Genomic DNA, 14204 nt, shown 5'->3' on the forward strand with positions numbered 1-14204 from the left:
TGCCGTTTTTGTTATTCTGAACTTCAAACACCTGTAAAGAAGTAAGCTTATTGATGTTTGAAGGGAGAAACCCACCAAGATTCTGCCGCCTAATTTGGATTCGGACAACTCAATTATCCGAACATCACACGTTCTTCCACTTGCACGGGTCCGAATAATTCCAATATAGTCGACTAATTGAGTTGATACTCTTCTTCAGCCCTGGCATGACGGCCTCTTTGATGGCTAACATCGACAAAAGAGCCAAAAAGAGGAGAAATCTTGACGCCATTGAACTGAGAAATATCAAGTAATTGGAGAAGAGAGAGAAAGTGAGGGAAATACTTCGTTAATATTTTTGACTCAATTTAAATTGATGCTTATTATTATTTTTGTGAAATTTTGGTTCCCAAGTGGGGGTGCCCTTACGACACCGCTAAAATGCCATATTACAACATAACTGAATGTACTAAAAAGTTTTTTAAAAAAATTTCTCTCTAGCGCATTTTTGCATGCCCCAAAGAAAAAATTCACACGCGTGCTTGCACGTGCGATTGTAGGCGCGAGGATGGCGACGGGGCTGGCCACCCTACATGGGTGCCTTCCCATTTCCTTTTTAATTAAAAATAAAAATAACATATAATTTTTAAAATTAAAACTAAGGATGCCAGCAGCTCCTCCTATATATATATTTTAAATTTTTTTACTTTGTTTTAATCAATTTAAATTAATAAGAAACACATAAAATTTACATTGACTTGCTAGTTAACAATTACTTTAATAAAATTAATTATTTTTTTAATTTTTTAATTTTTCGAATGAACAAAATTAAGAATTCTCTCCTTAGGTTTTTGTGAGAAATACTCTGTGTGAGTCGCCTTCCTACCAACAGTAGGTCATGTCACCCGATTGAAATCCTTTTTAAATCTAGGTGAAGGTTTACTCAAATGAATCCTGATGACATAATACGGATGGTTGAGGAAATCAAAATTCAACCTAATGACTATGAGCCAAAACTAATCCTCAATGATGAAGAAGTCCAAGTTGGTGTCCATCGGGCAAGGCTTTGCTTGGTTGTCCAGGTTCTGTCAACCGATCAATTAACAGGGAGGCATTTCGACATCATATGCACCGAATTCTACAATTGACCAGGGGCATGGAAAACAAATCTATTAGAGACAACATGTTTCTGATGGAATTCAGTGTTATTGCAGATAGGAGACGTGCCCTCCATGAAGGTCCGTGGCATTTCTTCCGAGATCTAGTGGTTATCAAGGAAATTAATGGGCTGGAAAACATAAGAGCACTGACTTTCGAGGAGATATCAATATGGTTTCAATGTCATAATTTACCGGTAGATTTTATGAATCAATCGATCCTGGAACAGATTGGAGGGTTCGGATCAACATGTCCAAGCCCCTGCAGAAGTATGTTCGTGTGGGGATGAAAGAAGGAATGGAAGATTTTATCATCATCCTGACTTATGGAAAACTACTGAATTTCTGCTATGCTTCTGGCAAAATTGGACATAGCTTACGTGGTTGTGACAAAGATGGAATTGACAACAAAAAACTTCCCTTCGGATCGTGGCTCTAGGCAACAACACAATTAGGAATAAAGAAGGAGAGGACACCATCCCCATCGAAATCAGGCTCGACCACATGAGAGCATGGGAAGTGGAAGAAAGTCATCTTGCATGATTCAGTAAATGCTTTACATATGAAATTAAATAACTCTCCTAATAGCGGCGAGAGGAGCACAAAACCCCGACAAAACCAATCATCTACTACATATGTGCTTGACAACATGATGCATCCTAATATTCTCTCGCCGCTATTAGGAGAGTTATTTGATTCCATATGTACAACATTTTTTGAATCATGCAAGATGACTTTCTTTCCCTTCCCATGCTCTCATATGGTCGAGCCTGCTTTCATTGGGATGGTGTCCTCTCCTTCTTTCTTCCTATTTGTGTTGTTGCCCAGAGCCACGTTCCGAAGGGAAGTTTTTTGTTGTCAGTTCCATCTTGGTCACAATCACGTAAAGCATAGCAGAAGTTCGGTAGTTTTTCATAAGTCAGGATGATGATAAAATCTTCCGTTGCATCTTTCATCTCCACACGAAGAACCCTCACCCTCGCATATATTCCAAGGAAGGTCCCTGTCTCTCCTACGTCAATATCTTCAATAATACCTATTTGATTTCCAATTTGTTCCAGGATCGGTTGATTCATAAAAGCTACCGGCAAATTATGATATTTAACCCATATTGATATCTCCTCGAATGTATGTTTTTCGACCCATTTTCCTTGATAACCACTAGATCTCGGAAGAATTGCCACAGACATTCATGGAGAGCACGTCTCCTATCCGCGACAGCTTTGAATTCCATCAGAAACATATTGTCTCCCATATATACGATTTCCACGCCCCTGGTCAATTGTAGAATCCATGACATATCATATCGAAATGCCTCCTTGTTAATTGATTTGGTTGACAGAACCTGGGCAGCCAAGCACAACCTTGCCCGATGGACACCAACTTGGACTTCTTCATCATTGAGGGTTGGTTTTGGCTCATAGCCATCAGGTTGAATTTTGATTTCCTCAACCATCCATATTATGTCATCAGGATTCATTTGAGTAAACCTTAACCTAGATTGAAATTATGTCATCAGGATTCATTTGAGTAAACCTTCACCTAGAAAAAAAGATTTCAATCGGGTGACACGACCTACAGTTGGTAGGAAGGTGGCTCACACAGAGTGTTTCTCACAGTAACCCTAAGGAAAGAGAATCCTTAATTTTGTTCATTCGAAAAAAATAAAAAAAATAAATTTTTTAATTAAGGTAACTGTTAACTAGCCAGCCATTGTAACTTTTTCAAATTTATTAAAATAAAGTAAAAAATTTAAAAAGTATATATATATATATATATAAATATATATATATATATATATATATATATATATATATATATATAAATATATAAAATTAAGGAGCCGTTGGCCTCCTTAGTTTTAATTTTAAAAATTATATGTTTATTTATTTATTTTAATTAAAAAAGAAATGGGAAGGCACCCATGTGGGGTAGGCCAGCCCCGTCCCCATCCTCATGCCTCCAATCGCACGTACAAGCACGAACGTGAAGTTTTTATTTGGAGCGTGCAAAAACGCGCCAGAGAGAAATTTATTTTTAAAAACTTTTTAATGCGTTCAGTTATGTTGTAATGTGGCATTTTAGCAGTGTTGTAAGAGCACCACACATGGGGCCCAAAATTTCATAAAAATAATAATAAGCATCAAATTGAATTGTGTCAAAGATATTAACGAAATATTTCCCTCTCTTCTCCAATTGCTTGATATTTCTTTGTTTCATGGCGTCAAGATTTATCCTTTTTTCGGCTCTTTTGTCACTGTTAGCCACCGAAGATGCGGTCATGCTAGGGCTAACGAAGAGTCTTAACTGAATCAGTCGACTGGATTGGAATGATTCGGACCCTTGCAAGTGGAAGAACGTGCGGTTTTCGAATAATTGAGTGGTCCGAATCCAAATTGGGTGGCAGAATCTTGGTGGGTTTCTCCCTTCAAACATCAATGAGCTTACTTCTTTACAGGTGTTTGAAATTCAGAATAACCAAATCGGCCGGCCGTTGCCCAGCTTAGCCAGGTCGAACTCGCTCCAGACTCTCTTGCTCAACAACACAAAGTTTTTGGCGATTTCTGGGATTTCTTCAATGGTATGACTTCTTTACAGACAGTCAATTTGGAGTACAATTTCAGTAATTCTTGAGAGTTTTGAAGGTGTTCCTATTTTACAAACGTTTTCGGCCGGCGATTAAAACCTTACTCGAGTTTTACCTAAGATTTTTGTCCTACATAGTTATTTGCATGTTGATGTTTTGACCACGCCTCGAAGCTCGATTTTTTCATTTAATATATTAACAGGAACTAATTCGAGTACATTGTTGGATGTTTCTGATGATAATATTGATGGGGTAGTACCGGCATTTTCAAGTAGTGTAACTCTAAAGAGAGATAGAAATCTGAACATTGGGATGGATTGTTATGATGGATCTCCTACTGTAGCAATTTTGGGATCCCTTCTTGTTGTTCTTTGTGTTTTTATTGGAGTGTTGGTTTTCTTTCTTTGCTGGGCCAAAGTTGAGTCTTCAAGTCATGTTACTAGTGCTTGTTCCAACCTTGATGGAGAGATTAGAGGGATTAGTATCATGGGATCTAGCGGTCTTCGAGAACTTCAATTAGTCAAGGATGATTGCTTGGTGTTTTCTGTCCAAGTGCTGAAAACTAGGACATATAACTTCAATGAACAAAACATAATTGGCACGGGCGGATTTGAAGTGTTTATAAAGGGGAATTGAATGATGGAACTAAGATTGATGTTAAGAAGATGAAACCTGGATTGACGAGCGGCAAAGGTTTGGAACTATCCGAATCCGAGATCAATGCCCATACAAAAGTTCGACATGTCAATCTAGTCAAACTTTTCGGATATTGTATATACGGAAACGAGAGACATCTTGTTTTCGAATTAATGAAGCTGAGGACGCTTAGCAGGTTTCTATTTAATTGGAACAAAGAAGGTTTGATGCTTCTGGAATGGAGGAAATGGCTTAGCATTGCACTGGATGTAGCCAGAGGTGTTGAAACGGCTACTACTATTTCTTTTTTTTTTTTACAAATCATTAACTCAAAAATTACTAATAAAAATAAATTTACATAAATCAAACTAATTTAACAAATCGAATCTCATGTACATAAAAATTATCTAAATTGTCAACTAACCAAAAATCCTACATCGAACTTTAAAAAGATCAACTAATAATAAAATAAAGCATAAAAAAATCTAATAAAATCATTAACAATAATTTTTTAAATCTTTTATATATCAAGCTAATACAGAAAATAAATATCCCTCGGGAGTGTACTGCCGCAGTCGATCCACTCAATCTTCAACTCTTCCCTCAACATCATCAAATCCTACAGCATTCAAACCTAGTGAGTCTAAATACTCAGCATGTTCTAAACATGAGTAGCAAATAATACATATACAATTACATGCATTAAAGTTATACTTTTATTTAAAATAGCTTTTAAGCATAAATCATAAATCGCAAAATCATTTAATTGTAAAGTTTTCAATCATTTATCATTTTGGGTGAAGTTTGATACTTGAAAGTGACTAGCATTTATCCTCTGGTCGACTGATCAGTCTTCAGCTCCACATGGCTGCCACGTAAGAACCTTCTTGCTACTTAACCATCGATCACCTCTGACCCTCACCGACCCTGGACCATGCTCAGACCCAACCGAACCCAGCCCAAGCCCATGAACCACGATGCGAGCTGCTGCGACAGAACAAGAGCACCCGCGCGAGTTTTTACTGCTGGGATCGAGCCCCCCCCCCCCCCCCCCCCAATGGACCAAGCCGCACCAGCCCTTGAACTGAACCTTGACCATCCTCCTTAGACCCCACTGGACCATGCTCCAACCCCTGCTCGCCAGCCCAAGCAAGCGCCGAGCCCCTGCAAGCTTGCGCACAGCTCGCGTGAGGAGTCCTCACCCCAAGGGACTCCTCCTATGCAGTGAACAAGGCTAGGACTCTTCTCTACACCTAACCACGTCCAGCCCTGCCACCTAGACGAGCCCTGCCCAGCCATGCACCGAGCCGCCCCCTTGAATCAAGTGTGCAAAACGTGTCTCTTCTAGAAAACCCTAGCTGCTTTGTTCCCTTGCCATGCTTGATTCCAGCATGTAATTTAGCCCTTATCGACTCTTTTCCCGTCTCCAAAACATGTCCTAATGGCAACATGTCCTTAGGAATCATAGCGTTTTTCATATAAGCATCAAATTTTCGTATATTTGAAAATAATAGTTCTAACGTAAAAATAATTGAACACAAGTATCTATCATGCAAAAATTATAAAAACATACATGTTATAGTTTGAATGATGCATCAAAGGGTTTAGAAAACGTGCATTTACGTTTAAAACGCTCGAATACGTGATCGTCGGTGAGGAAGGACGAACGGACGACGAAGAATCCTAGCTTTTCCTCCTTTGAAATTTTCGAAATTTAGTGTGTGCGAGTGTGTGAAGTGGACGGCTGATGGGTGCCAAAAAGACCTAGGAATCCTTTTTTATATATTTTATTTTGCATGAATATGATCATGGGCTTGGGTTTTGGGCCTTCCAAGCATATGAGCAATTTGGCCTACTCAATTTAGTTAAATTGGGCCCAATAACTCCTATTTAATTGTAAAATAAAAGTTTATAAAATTTAGTTTTTGAAAATAATATTTTTTATCTTTTAAAAACTCATCGTTTGCCCAAAATCGACTTCTCGAGTAAAATTGAGCTCGACTTGTAAAATAATTTGAACTCTACCATTTTTAGAAAAAATTAATCATTTTTAATCATATTAAGAAGCCTTGAAAATATTTAGTGAAAAATATTTATTCTTGTCTTGGTCGTCTCTGGTCTCCTTTCCACAGCCTATTATGAAATCTTCAATTTCATGAAATCATGCCGTATAATAATTTAATCATGCAATCATACCTTTAATCATATAATATGCATCAAGTAAGCATTTAAAATCAATTAAATAAAACAATTAAGCAATTCAAATAATTTGCATGCATGTGGTTTACGTAGGTTGGTTTTTCGGACGTTACAAATCTCCCCCCTCCCTTAAATAGAATTTCGTACTCAAAATTTGCTTTGTTTTGATAAATGAAAATCTTAGCTTCCCTATTCACTTCATACCTAACCCTCTTAGCTTAAATCTTGAATTTTAAAATCTCAAAAATTGCATTTCTCTCGCAAAAATTCTCAATGTCAAATCTTGATTTTTAAAATCTCAAAAATTGCATTTCTCTCGCAAAAATTCTCAATGTCATCTCCTAAATCCAGCTCAAGTAGAGCATACAACATATTCTACTCTAAGTTCTTGATTAACTCCATCACTTCCCATAACCCATTTAACATTTTAAAAATAACATGCGTCTAATCTCCTATATCATGTATCATAAAAACATTTAAAGAATTTTAGCACATAAAATAATAAGTAGTAAAAACTCACATACTTAAGGCGTGACTTCTTGAGCTTCTTGAAAATACGATCGTCGGGCTCTCTCTATGGCCTTGTCCCGTAAATAGGCTCTCTCTGGGGCCTTTTCCCTCACGATATTTTCATAAAATTGTAAGTTCATCGTTTCTTCTTAAAACAGATCTCCCACAACAATTGTAAGTTCACTGTTCTTTTTTAAAACGGATCCCCCACATATCCTCTTTGTCACAGTCAATTCACATCTTTCAAAATATTTTTACTTTTCTTTTTAAAGCATAAAATATCATTACTTTCAAAAACAACATTTTACAGTAAAAATTGCACAGTTTTACCATATATCATGAAATATCATATTTTTTCCGTATTTAAAAATAACATTTTAACAGTAAAAATCGTACAGCTTTACCACAAATCATAAAATATCTTATTTTCATCAAAATCACCATTTTAAATCATTTAACATGTGTTATGACTCTTCAGGACGTTGCCAACCTTTTTCGTATAATCCAAGTGTAAAATGATCGTTTTGCCCCTAGACGTGATAATTCTCGATTTTGACTGTTTTTTACTTTTAATGACATGGGCATATCTCAAATATTTATTTAAGCTTAAATATAATTTTTAATAATTTTATTTTAGCTTAAATACGATGCTTTTAATTTAATTCCCTATTTAATTATTCGTAAAACGTTTTATTCCCGATTTAATTCAAACTCGAATATTTTCTTCCCAAATTTTAAACATATTCTTTTTATTACCTAAAATACCCTTGTGATTCGTGAGCCACTCCCGTGGACCCACGGTTCAAGCCATTTTCTATTAAACTCGATTTTTGACCCTTACATGAACCCACCGAGTCAACTCCCTACTTTTGTCGAGCCACGCCCGAGCCACCTTGAGACAAACTCTAGCCAACCCATCTAGGGACCCTACTGACCAACCCCAAGCCATGAGCCAGCCCTTTTTCTCGCACAATACCTCCTACCCCTAGGCTCGAGCTGCGCATGGTATCTCCTAGGCTCACTAGGACTTCTATCCCACGTAAGAACCTTCTTCTACTTAACCATCGATCGCCTCTGACCCTCATCGACCCTGGACCATGCTCAGACCCAACCGAACCCAGCCCAAGCCCTTAACCACGATGTGAGCCGCTGCAACAGAACAAGAGCAGCCGCGCGAGTTTCTACTGCTGCGATCGAGCCCCCCCATGGACCAAACTGCACCAGCCCCTGACCCGACCCTTGACATTCCTCTCTAGACCCTACTGGACCATGCTCCAACCCCTGCTCGTCGGCCCAAGCTAGTGCCGAGCCCTTGCAAGCTTGCGTGCACACAGCTCGAGCGAGGAGTCCCAGGCAGCGACCAAGGAGTCCTAGCCATGCTAGGACTCTTCTCTACACCTAGCCACCCTTGAATCAAGTGTGCAAATCGTGTCCCTTCTAGAAAACCTGGCCATGGAGTTCCATTATACCTAAAAAACGGTACATACAAGTTTAAAACTTCGTATACAGATTAAGAAATTATACTTACGTTGGATGATTTATGCACAATTACGTATAGGAACATCTTTGTTGTAAAAAATTTATGAATAATAAATTGGTTTTCCTGAGCATAGTACGAAAAAATTGGATTTCCAAACACAATCTATTATCTATTTTAAAAATAGCATTCAAATACAAAAAAATAAAACCATACGTGAAACAAGAATGAATCAAGTAATTAACCGGAAACAAAAAAAAAATTTAAATGAACGTAAACATACAAAAAAATGTACGCGTTCAAAGCGCCATACTTTTTCAATTTTGGTTTATGTCAAAGTCAAAATTAAAAGATTACTCGAATAATAATTTCGGAAATTACTCACAATATAATTTACTGGCAGGTAGATGTTGAATTCTTGCAATCGTCCGAACGACGTTTGTAGCTATATATTCTGAGATGAGCTCTAAAAAAAAATTATCAGAATAACACGGATAGAACCTCGTTTTTCGAATTTCCTGGAGGAAGAAAATGGAGAAGGTTTCCAAAGCGCTTTCGATTCTTACGCAAACAGGCATTAGGTGGCTGTCTGCGATGAACTATGAAAATATTTAAACAGAAAACAAGGATCTAACCTCGGCTTTCGTTCTTCACGGAGCAAGAAAATGTAGAGGGTTTCCAAATCGCGTTTGATTCTCTCGCAAACAGGCAATAGGTTGGATTCTGAGATGACCTGTAAAAAAAATTTAGCACAATAACACGGAACTCACCTCGGCTTCCTATCTTCAAGAACGAAGCAACTGGAGAGGGTTCCCAAATCTCACATGACGTGCGTTTGAAGTTTTTGGCAAAAAGGTATAGGTTGGGGAAAAAGTAAACAGTGATGGGAATTACTTTAAAATAAAAGCGTAAGGGTAGTTTGGTCAAAAATAGGTTTGTCATGATTTTATCACTCTTCTTAATTTCACACCACACATGATATTATATATCTCTCTTTTTACATATATTATCCTATCAAACATTTATGAATCAAATTATCAATCATTCAATTATCACATCCTAAAAACCAAGCGAGCCCTTAAAGTTTTAATGGACCTTGATTAAATTAATTGAATTAGTTGGACTAGACCAATTAATGAAATTAAGTCCATTAATGTTAATTATGTATTAGGTCATGGGATTATTATATAAAAAAGGAGTTTGACCTAAAAGACATGGCCACCACCCATTCTTCCAAGGTGATTCACGTAAATGGCATATATCAAAATCCTCCAAATTATTTTGGTTTTTTCAAGAAAAGGAATTTTGATTCCTCTCTCAAATATTAGATCTCTACGCAAAAGTTCTTCTAAATTTCTAGTGCAATTTAGAAGAGGAACAAATATTTCAGTCGTGGACCGGATTAGGAGATCAAAGAATGTTCGTAGTGATTTACAACAAGAGCTGCATCCGCTAATACTGGAGTAGTTGGAGCCAAGTGAAATTATTCACCAAAGGTATAATTTTAAACTCCCTATGAATGTTTATGATAAAATTATACGAGTGCCCAAAGCAAATCATATTTTGATTTTCAAAATAAATAAATATTTTAAAACTTCCGCTGCGTTTTGGGCGTGTAGGAAACCGAAATCCAACAGGCCCATGATCCGGTGTGGATCAATTTGGATGGGCTCATCACTGGGTATCAATGTTGTTTGTGCAAGTTTCACCTCTACCAGTCATTGCATATTATTTTGTCCGGTCACTAGACGTATTTGGAAAATTCAGTACTGTTTTGGTATTGCTTAAAATCGCGTCGTAATGCTTCTTTTTTTGATTGCGCTTTATTTGTGTCGATGATATTCAAGCAGGAGGATTTCGAACTGTTTGTGGTTATGTGTTGGGCATTTGGGCTGAAATTTGTAAAAGAATGCATGAGTATACTGGCCAGCAATCAAAGGTTAGCATAGATTGGGGTGATGTGCTATTGGACTCAATCCGAAGATACAGATCGATGTGTGACTCTTGGGATGCTGTTAAAGCTGAGGAGGAGCTTGGTCCAGTGGGTGTCTTGGCTTCGGAGATCAAGTCTATGTTTATGTCCAACTCTTTCATCTCTCTTTCACGCATGAGACGCTCGGCCAACAACATCGCCCATCTCTTAGCTAGAAAAGCTGTGACAATTTCTTTGCAATTAGAATGGTTAGATGGTTCTATTCCATCATGGCTGCAGGATAGTTTGAAAAACGACCTTGGTCAAACAATTTTTGGGGTATTTTATTTTTTAACTTCGATCAATCATTTTTTAAAAAAATGACCTCCTCAAATATATTTTAAATACATTTTAAGATGTCATTTTCTTAAAAAAAAATAATTAACTGAGGTTATTTAACCAATTTCTCCCACAATTTTTATGACATTCCTTAAATTTTTTTTTTTTTTGCAAAAGACTTTCAAACACACAAAAATACAATGAATAAACAATGGTAAAAAATCAACTAGGTTATATTTCAAATTCATGGTCAAACAAAGGTCATTTACTTAAATAATTACATACGGAATCCCATTCCATTATATTGTCGGTTGGATTCATTCATACAGAAAGTGGGGTATCAGAAAAAGAGTCTGATTCTGTTTGAAGAATTTGTTGTAGAAGCAAGAACAAGCAATGGACAGGAACCCAAAATTCACGCCCTCGTTTTTCAAGGTTTTGATCGACCAAGACTTCAATCGCCGACTCGTAAGTGTTTAGATCCTTCTATTCAGTAATTTTACGCACGAAGAATTCGAATTTAACTGAATTTTTTTTAATGGATTTTACGACGCAGCGGTTGCCGCCTGCTTTCGTGAAGAAATGGGGAGAAATTCTACCCCAATCCCTCGCCGAACTCAGGACTAGTTCTGGGACATTGTGGGATGTGAAGTTGGAGAAACAGGAGGATCAAAATTATTACTTTGCTGGAGGGTGGTCGAAGTTTTGTGAAGATTTAGGGCTTGCAATTGGAGAATTTGTGGTGTTCTGGTATAGAGGAAGTTCCGTATTTGATGTTTCTGTTTATGGAATCAGTGCTTGTGAGAGGGAAATTACAGCAATTAATAATCCGGTCGAAGATTCCGATCCTGATGAAGCTGGTGAGTTTGGTAATATAATATGCCTATGGTTAACTTCGTTAGGGCTTTATCTGTTGATGTGACTGTTTCACACGATTCAATCGGTGGCATATAGGGCTTTTCCCCCTATTGTAAGAAATAAAAGAAACAATTTTTATGTATTTTGCTGTTGATTTGCAGTGAATCGTGCTCCAGTGGCAGAAGATTTGGATGTAAAGATAAAAAGCGAGGATGAAGAGTGGGCTGATCCTCGAGATGAATCTGATGCTGGCAAGATTGGACGTTTTTCCAAGATACTGGATAGGCGAGAATCCTGCAGACTGGTGAATATTCTGTCATATCCCAAGTTCCACTTTTCATTTTATTGGTACTCCAACGTTTACTCACTTTTTGTTGTCACGACCACAACAGGACATCCCAAAATATTTTGTGCTGTCGGCTGGAATCGCTGAAGATAGAACGATACATTTGCAGGACTCAAAATTGAGGCTGTGGCCGGTTCAGATGGAATCTATTCCCCGGCAAAACGGGGCATACCGATTTGCGCTGACTGCCGGGTGGAATGATTTTCTCGTAGGCAACAAGGCTGCTCCTGGAAGCACGGTTCTGCTCGAATGTGAAGAGCCTGGTGGCAACTTAGTGAAAGCCAAGGTTTTGAATAAGGGGACAAATGGAGGAAAACTTTTCAAGCCCCGGAAACGAAAGGGGAGCCCTTCGAAACTTCGTATGCCTCATGACTTAAATGCCTTGCCATGTAAGGAGGAATGTGTTTTCTTTTGATTGTGTAGGGGTTTCGATCTTGGCTGAGGGTCAAAGTCTTGGAACTTTGATCAACTCTTTCGTGTTGCTATTTAGCTACGATCCGTAATATAAATCGAATGAAAATTAACTTATGAGTATTGGTACCGTTTCATGCCTCTGATAGTTGCTAAAAAGCACTTCAGAACCAGAGAAGCCGAGCCATATTTGATCAGTAAATTTCTTGTTTGTGATGACTATGGTTTTGGAAATTCCCATGGACTTGCTTTTTCACTGATAGTTGTAGTGGTGAGGCCCCTGAACGAATAGTAGCTACTAGCTATGAGCCTATGTGTGTCATGTGATCGTACTGTGCTACAAATTGTTTGCTGAGAATTGCTTTTGTGTATGCTACAATCAATCCCATTGGATAGACCAAATGTCACACAAAATAATCGTTGAATGGATCATTTTTGTGTATTCCAATAACGATTTGTAAAAAAAAAAAATTAAATGTCACCTAAGTTCTTGCAAGAAATTAAAGAAATGTACTTTGAGAAATTCAATTGGTGACAATAACAGAGGTTCAAAACAAGAAAATTACCAGTAAAATCTTAAAGCATGTGTGTGTTGTCACTGTTGCCTATAAAAAAAAAAGAGGCTGTGATTGAAAAATCCATTCGAACTTATATTTTCAGATCTCGAACAATAGGAAATGCACAACGATGAAACTGGATCCCTTAAGAGGAAACCTAGCTTTTCTTCTCTTTACACGGTAGGAAAACTCTGTGCTCCTCTCATCTGCAACATTACAGAATAATAAAAATGTTCAGTTTCAAATTTATTTTTTTGAGGTTTTCTAAACTAACCATAATATATAAAAGCGTGAAGACGATATAATAAATTATCTTGCAAGCAACAGAGAAAAACCTGTACTCGGAATCTATCAACTCTCATCAGCAATTCTCACACAGTCACACTTGGTGTTTCTATTATTTTTCTCAACTCTCCCTTTCTCGTTCGGGTTCAAGTACACAACTTTTGAAATTGGTTCTATAGACTTGAATATTCGATTATTCGACGCATCCCAATACTGGCCTAGGTCTCCTAACTTGACTAAGGTGTCCTCCATGAAGCTATATAAACCTAAGAAAACACGACTAATTTGAAAATTAGAATCAAGAAAATAGACATTAAGTAAAAGTCCTACGAGTCATCTCACATTAATTCAATCAAAAGATTTCACAAAAATTTATTAGCTATCATTTATTTAATAAATAGCTTAGTCAGTTGGTTATTAGTTAATATAGTGGTTAATTGTTTGTTAGTAGGTTAATAGACGGTTCTATATAAACGTGTATAAGCTCTTTGTTTACAAAGTTTTCATTAATCAAAGAATGAAGATTTCCCATCTCGCTCTCCTTCTTCTACGCTCAATATGGTATCAGAGAGCTCGCTGCTTGCTCATTGATTCCAGATATCCGATTAAATCGGAGCGCTTGCCGCGCTCTTATTCCGACGATCTAACTGTATTCATTCCCTGATTTCATCGTTCTCGGACCATAATCTAGTCGATTTCTTTGATCGATTTCTTTGAAGTTCTATTGCAATGGCACCAGCGACCACCAACTCTGATGATTCCACAAGCCCTTACTACATACATGACTCTGATGGTCCAGGCCTTGTTCGAGTCTCTCAACCACTAACTGGATATAACTTTGCCTCTTGGTATCTATCTATGATTATAGCTCTCTCTGTGAAGAACAAGTTGGGGTTCGTCGATGGCTCAATTATGAAACATGATAATTCTGATCCCAATTTGTTTTAGAGT

General features: G+C 37.5%; 2 protein-coding genes across 7 annotated transcripts in view; both read left to right on the forward strand.

Annotated features, from left to right (window-relative positions):
- Positions 1 to 10804, forward strand: part of LOC140813059 (cysteine proteinase inhibitor-like) — a 56594-nt gene extending 45790 nt beyond the window's left edge. Inside the window, exons 3-5 of one of the 6 annotated variants that reach the window (XR_012113822.1) lie at positions 9906 to 10041; positions 10165 to 10226; positions 10396 to 10804. Coding sequence is in view for 2 of the 6 variants with exons in the window: in XM_073171476.1 (XP_073027577.1) it covers positions 10396 to 10494 (99 nt within the window). In the remaining 4 variants the exon portion in view is untranslated. Of the gene's footprint in view, positions 1 to 3517; positions 10044 to 10164 lie in introns of those variants that run through there. The other 5 variants (XR_012113821.1, XR_012113823.1, XR_012113824.1 and 2 more) reach the window with 5 other exon arrangements.
- A 313-nt stretch (positions 10805 to 11117) lies between these two features.
- Positions 11118 to 12534, forward strand: LOC140811932 (B3 domain-containing protein Os03g0212300-like). Its single transcript, XM_073170062.1, has 4 exons — positions 11118 to 11264; positions 11353 to 11656; positions 11816 to 11958; positions 12047 to 12534. The coding sequence occupies exons 1-4, from the start codon at positions 11193 to 11195 to the stop codon at positions 12413 to 12415; spliced, it is 888 nt and encodes a 295-aa protein (XP_073026163.1). The 5' UTR covers positions 11118 to 11192; the 3' UTR covers positions 12416 to 12534.
- Positions 12535 to 14204: the final 1670 nt, after the last annotated feature.

The sequence above is a fragment of the Primulina eburnea genome, chromosome 14 (genome assembly GCF_022965805.1).
Source record: "Primulina eburnea isolate SZY01 chromosome 14, ASM2296580v1, whole genome shotgun sequence".
Lineage (NCBI taxonomy): Eukaryota > Viridiplantae > Streptophyta > Magnoliopsida > Lamiales > Gesneriaceae > Primulina > Primulina eburnea.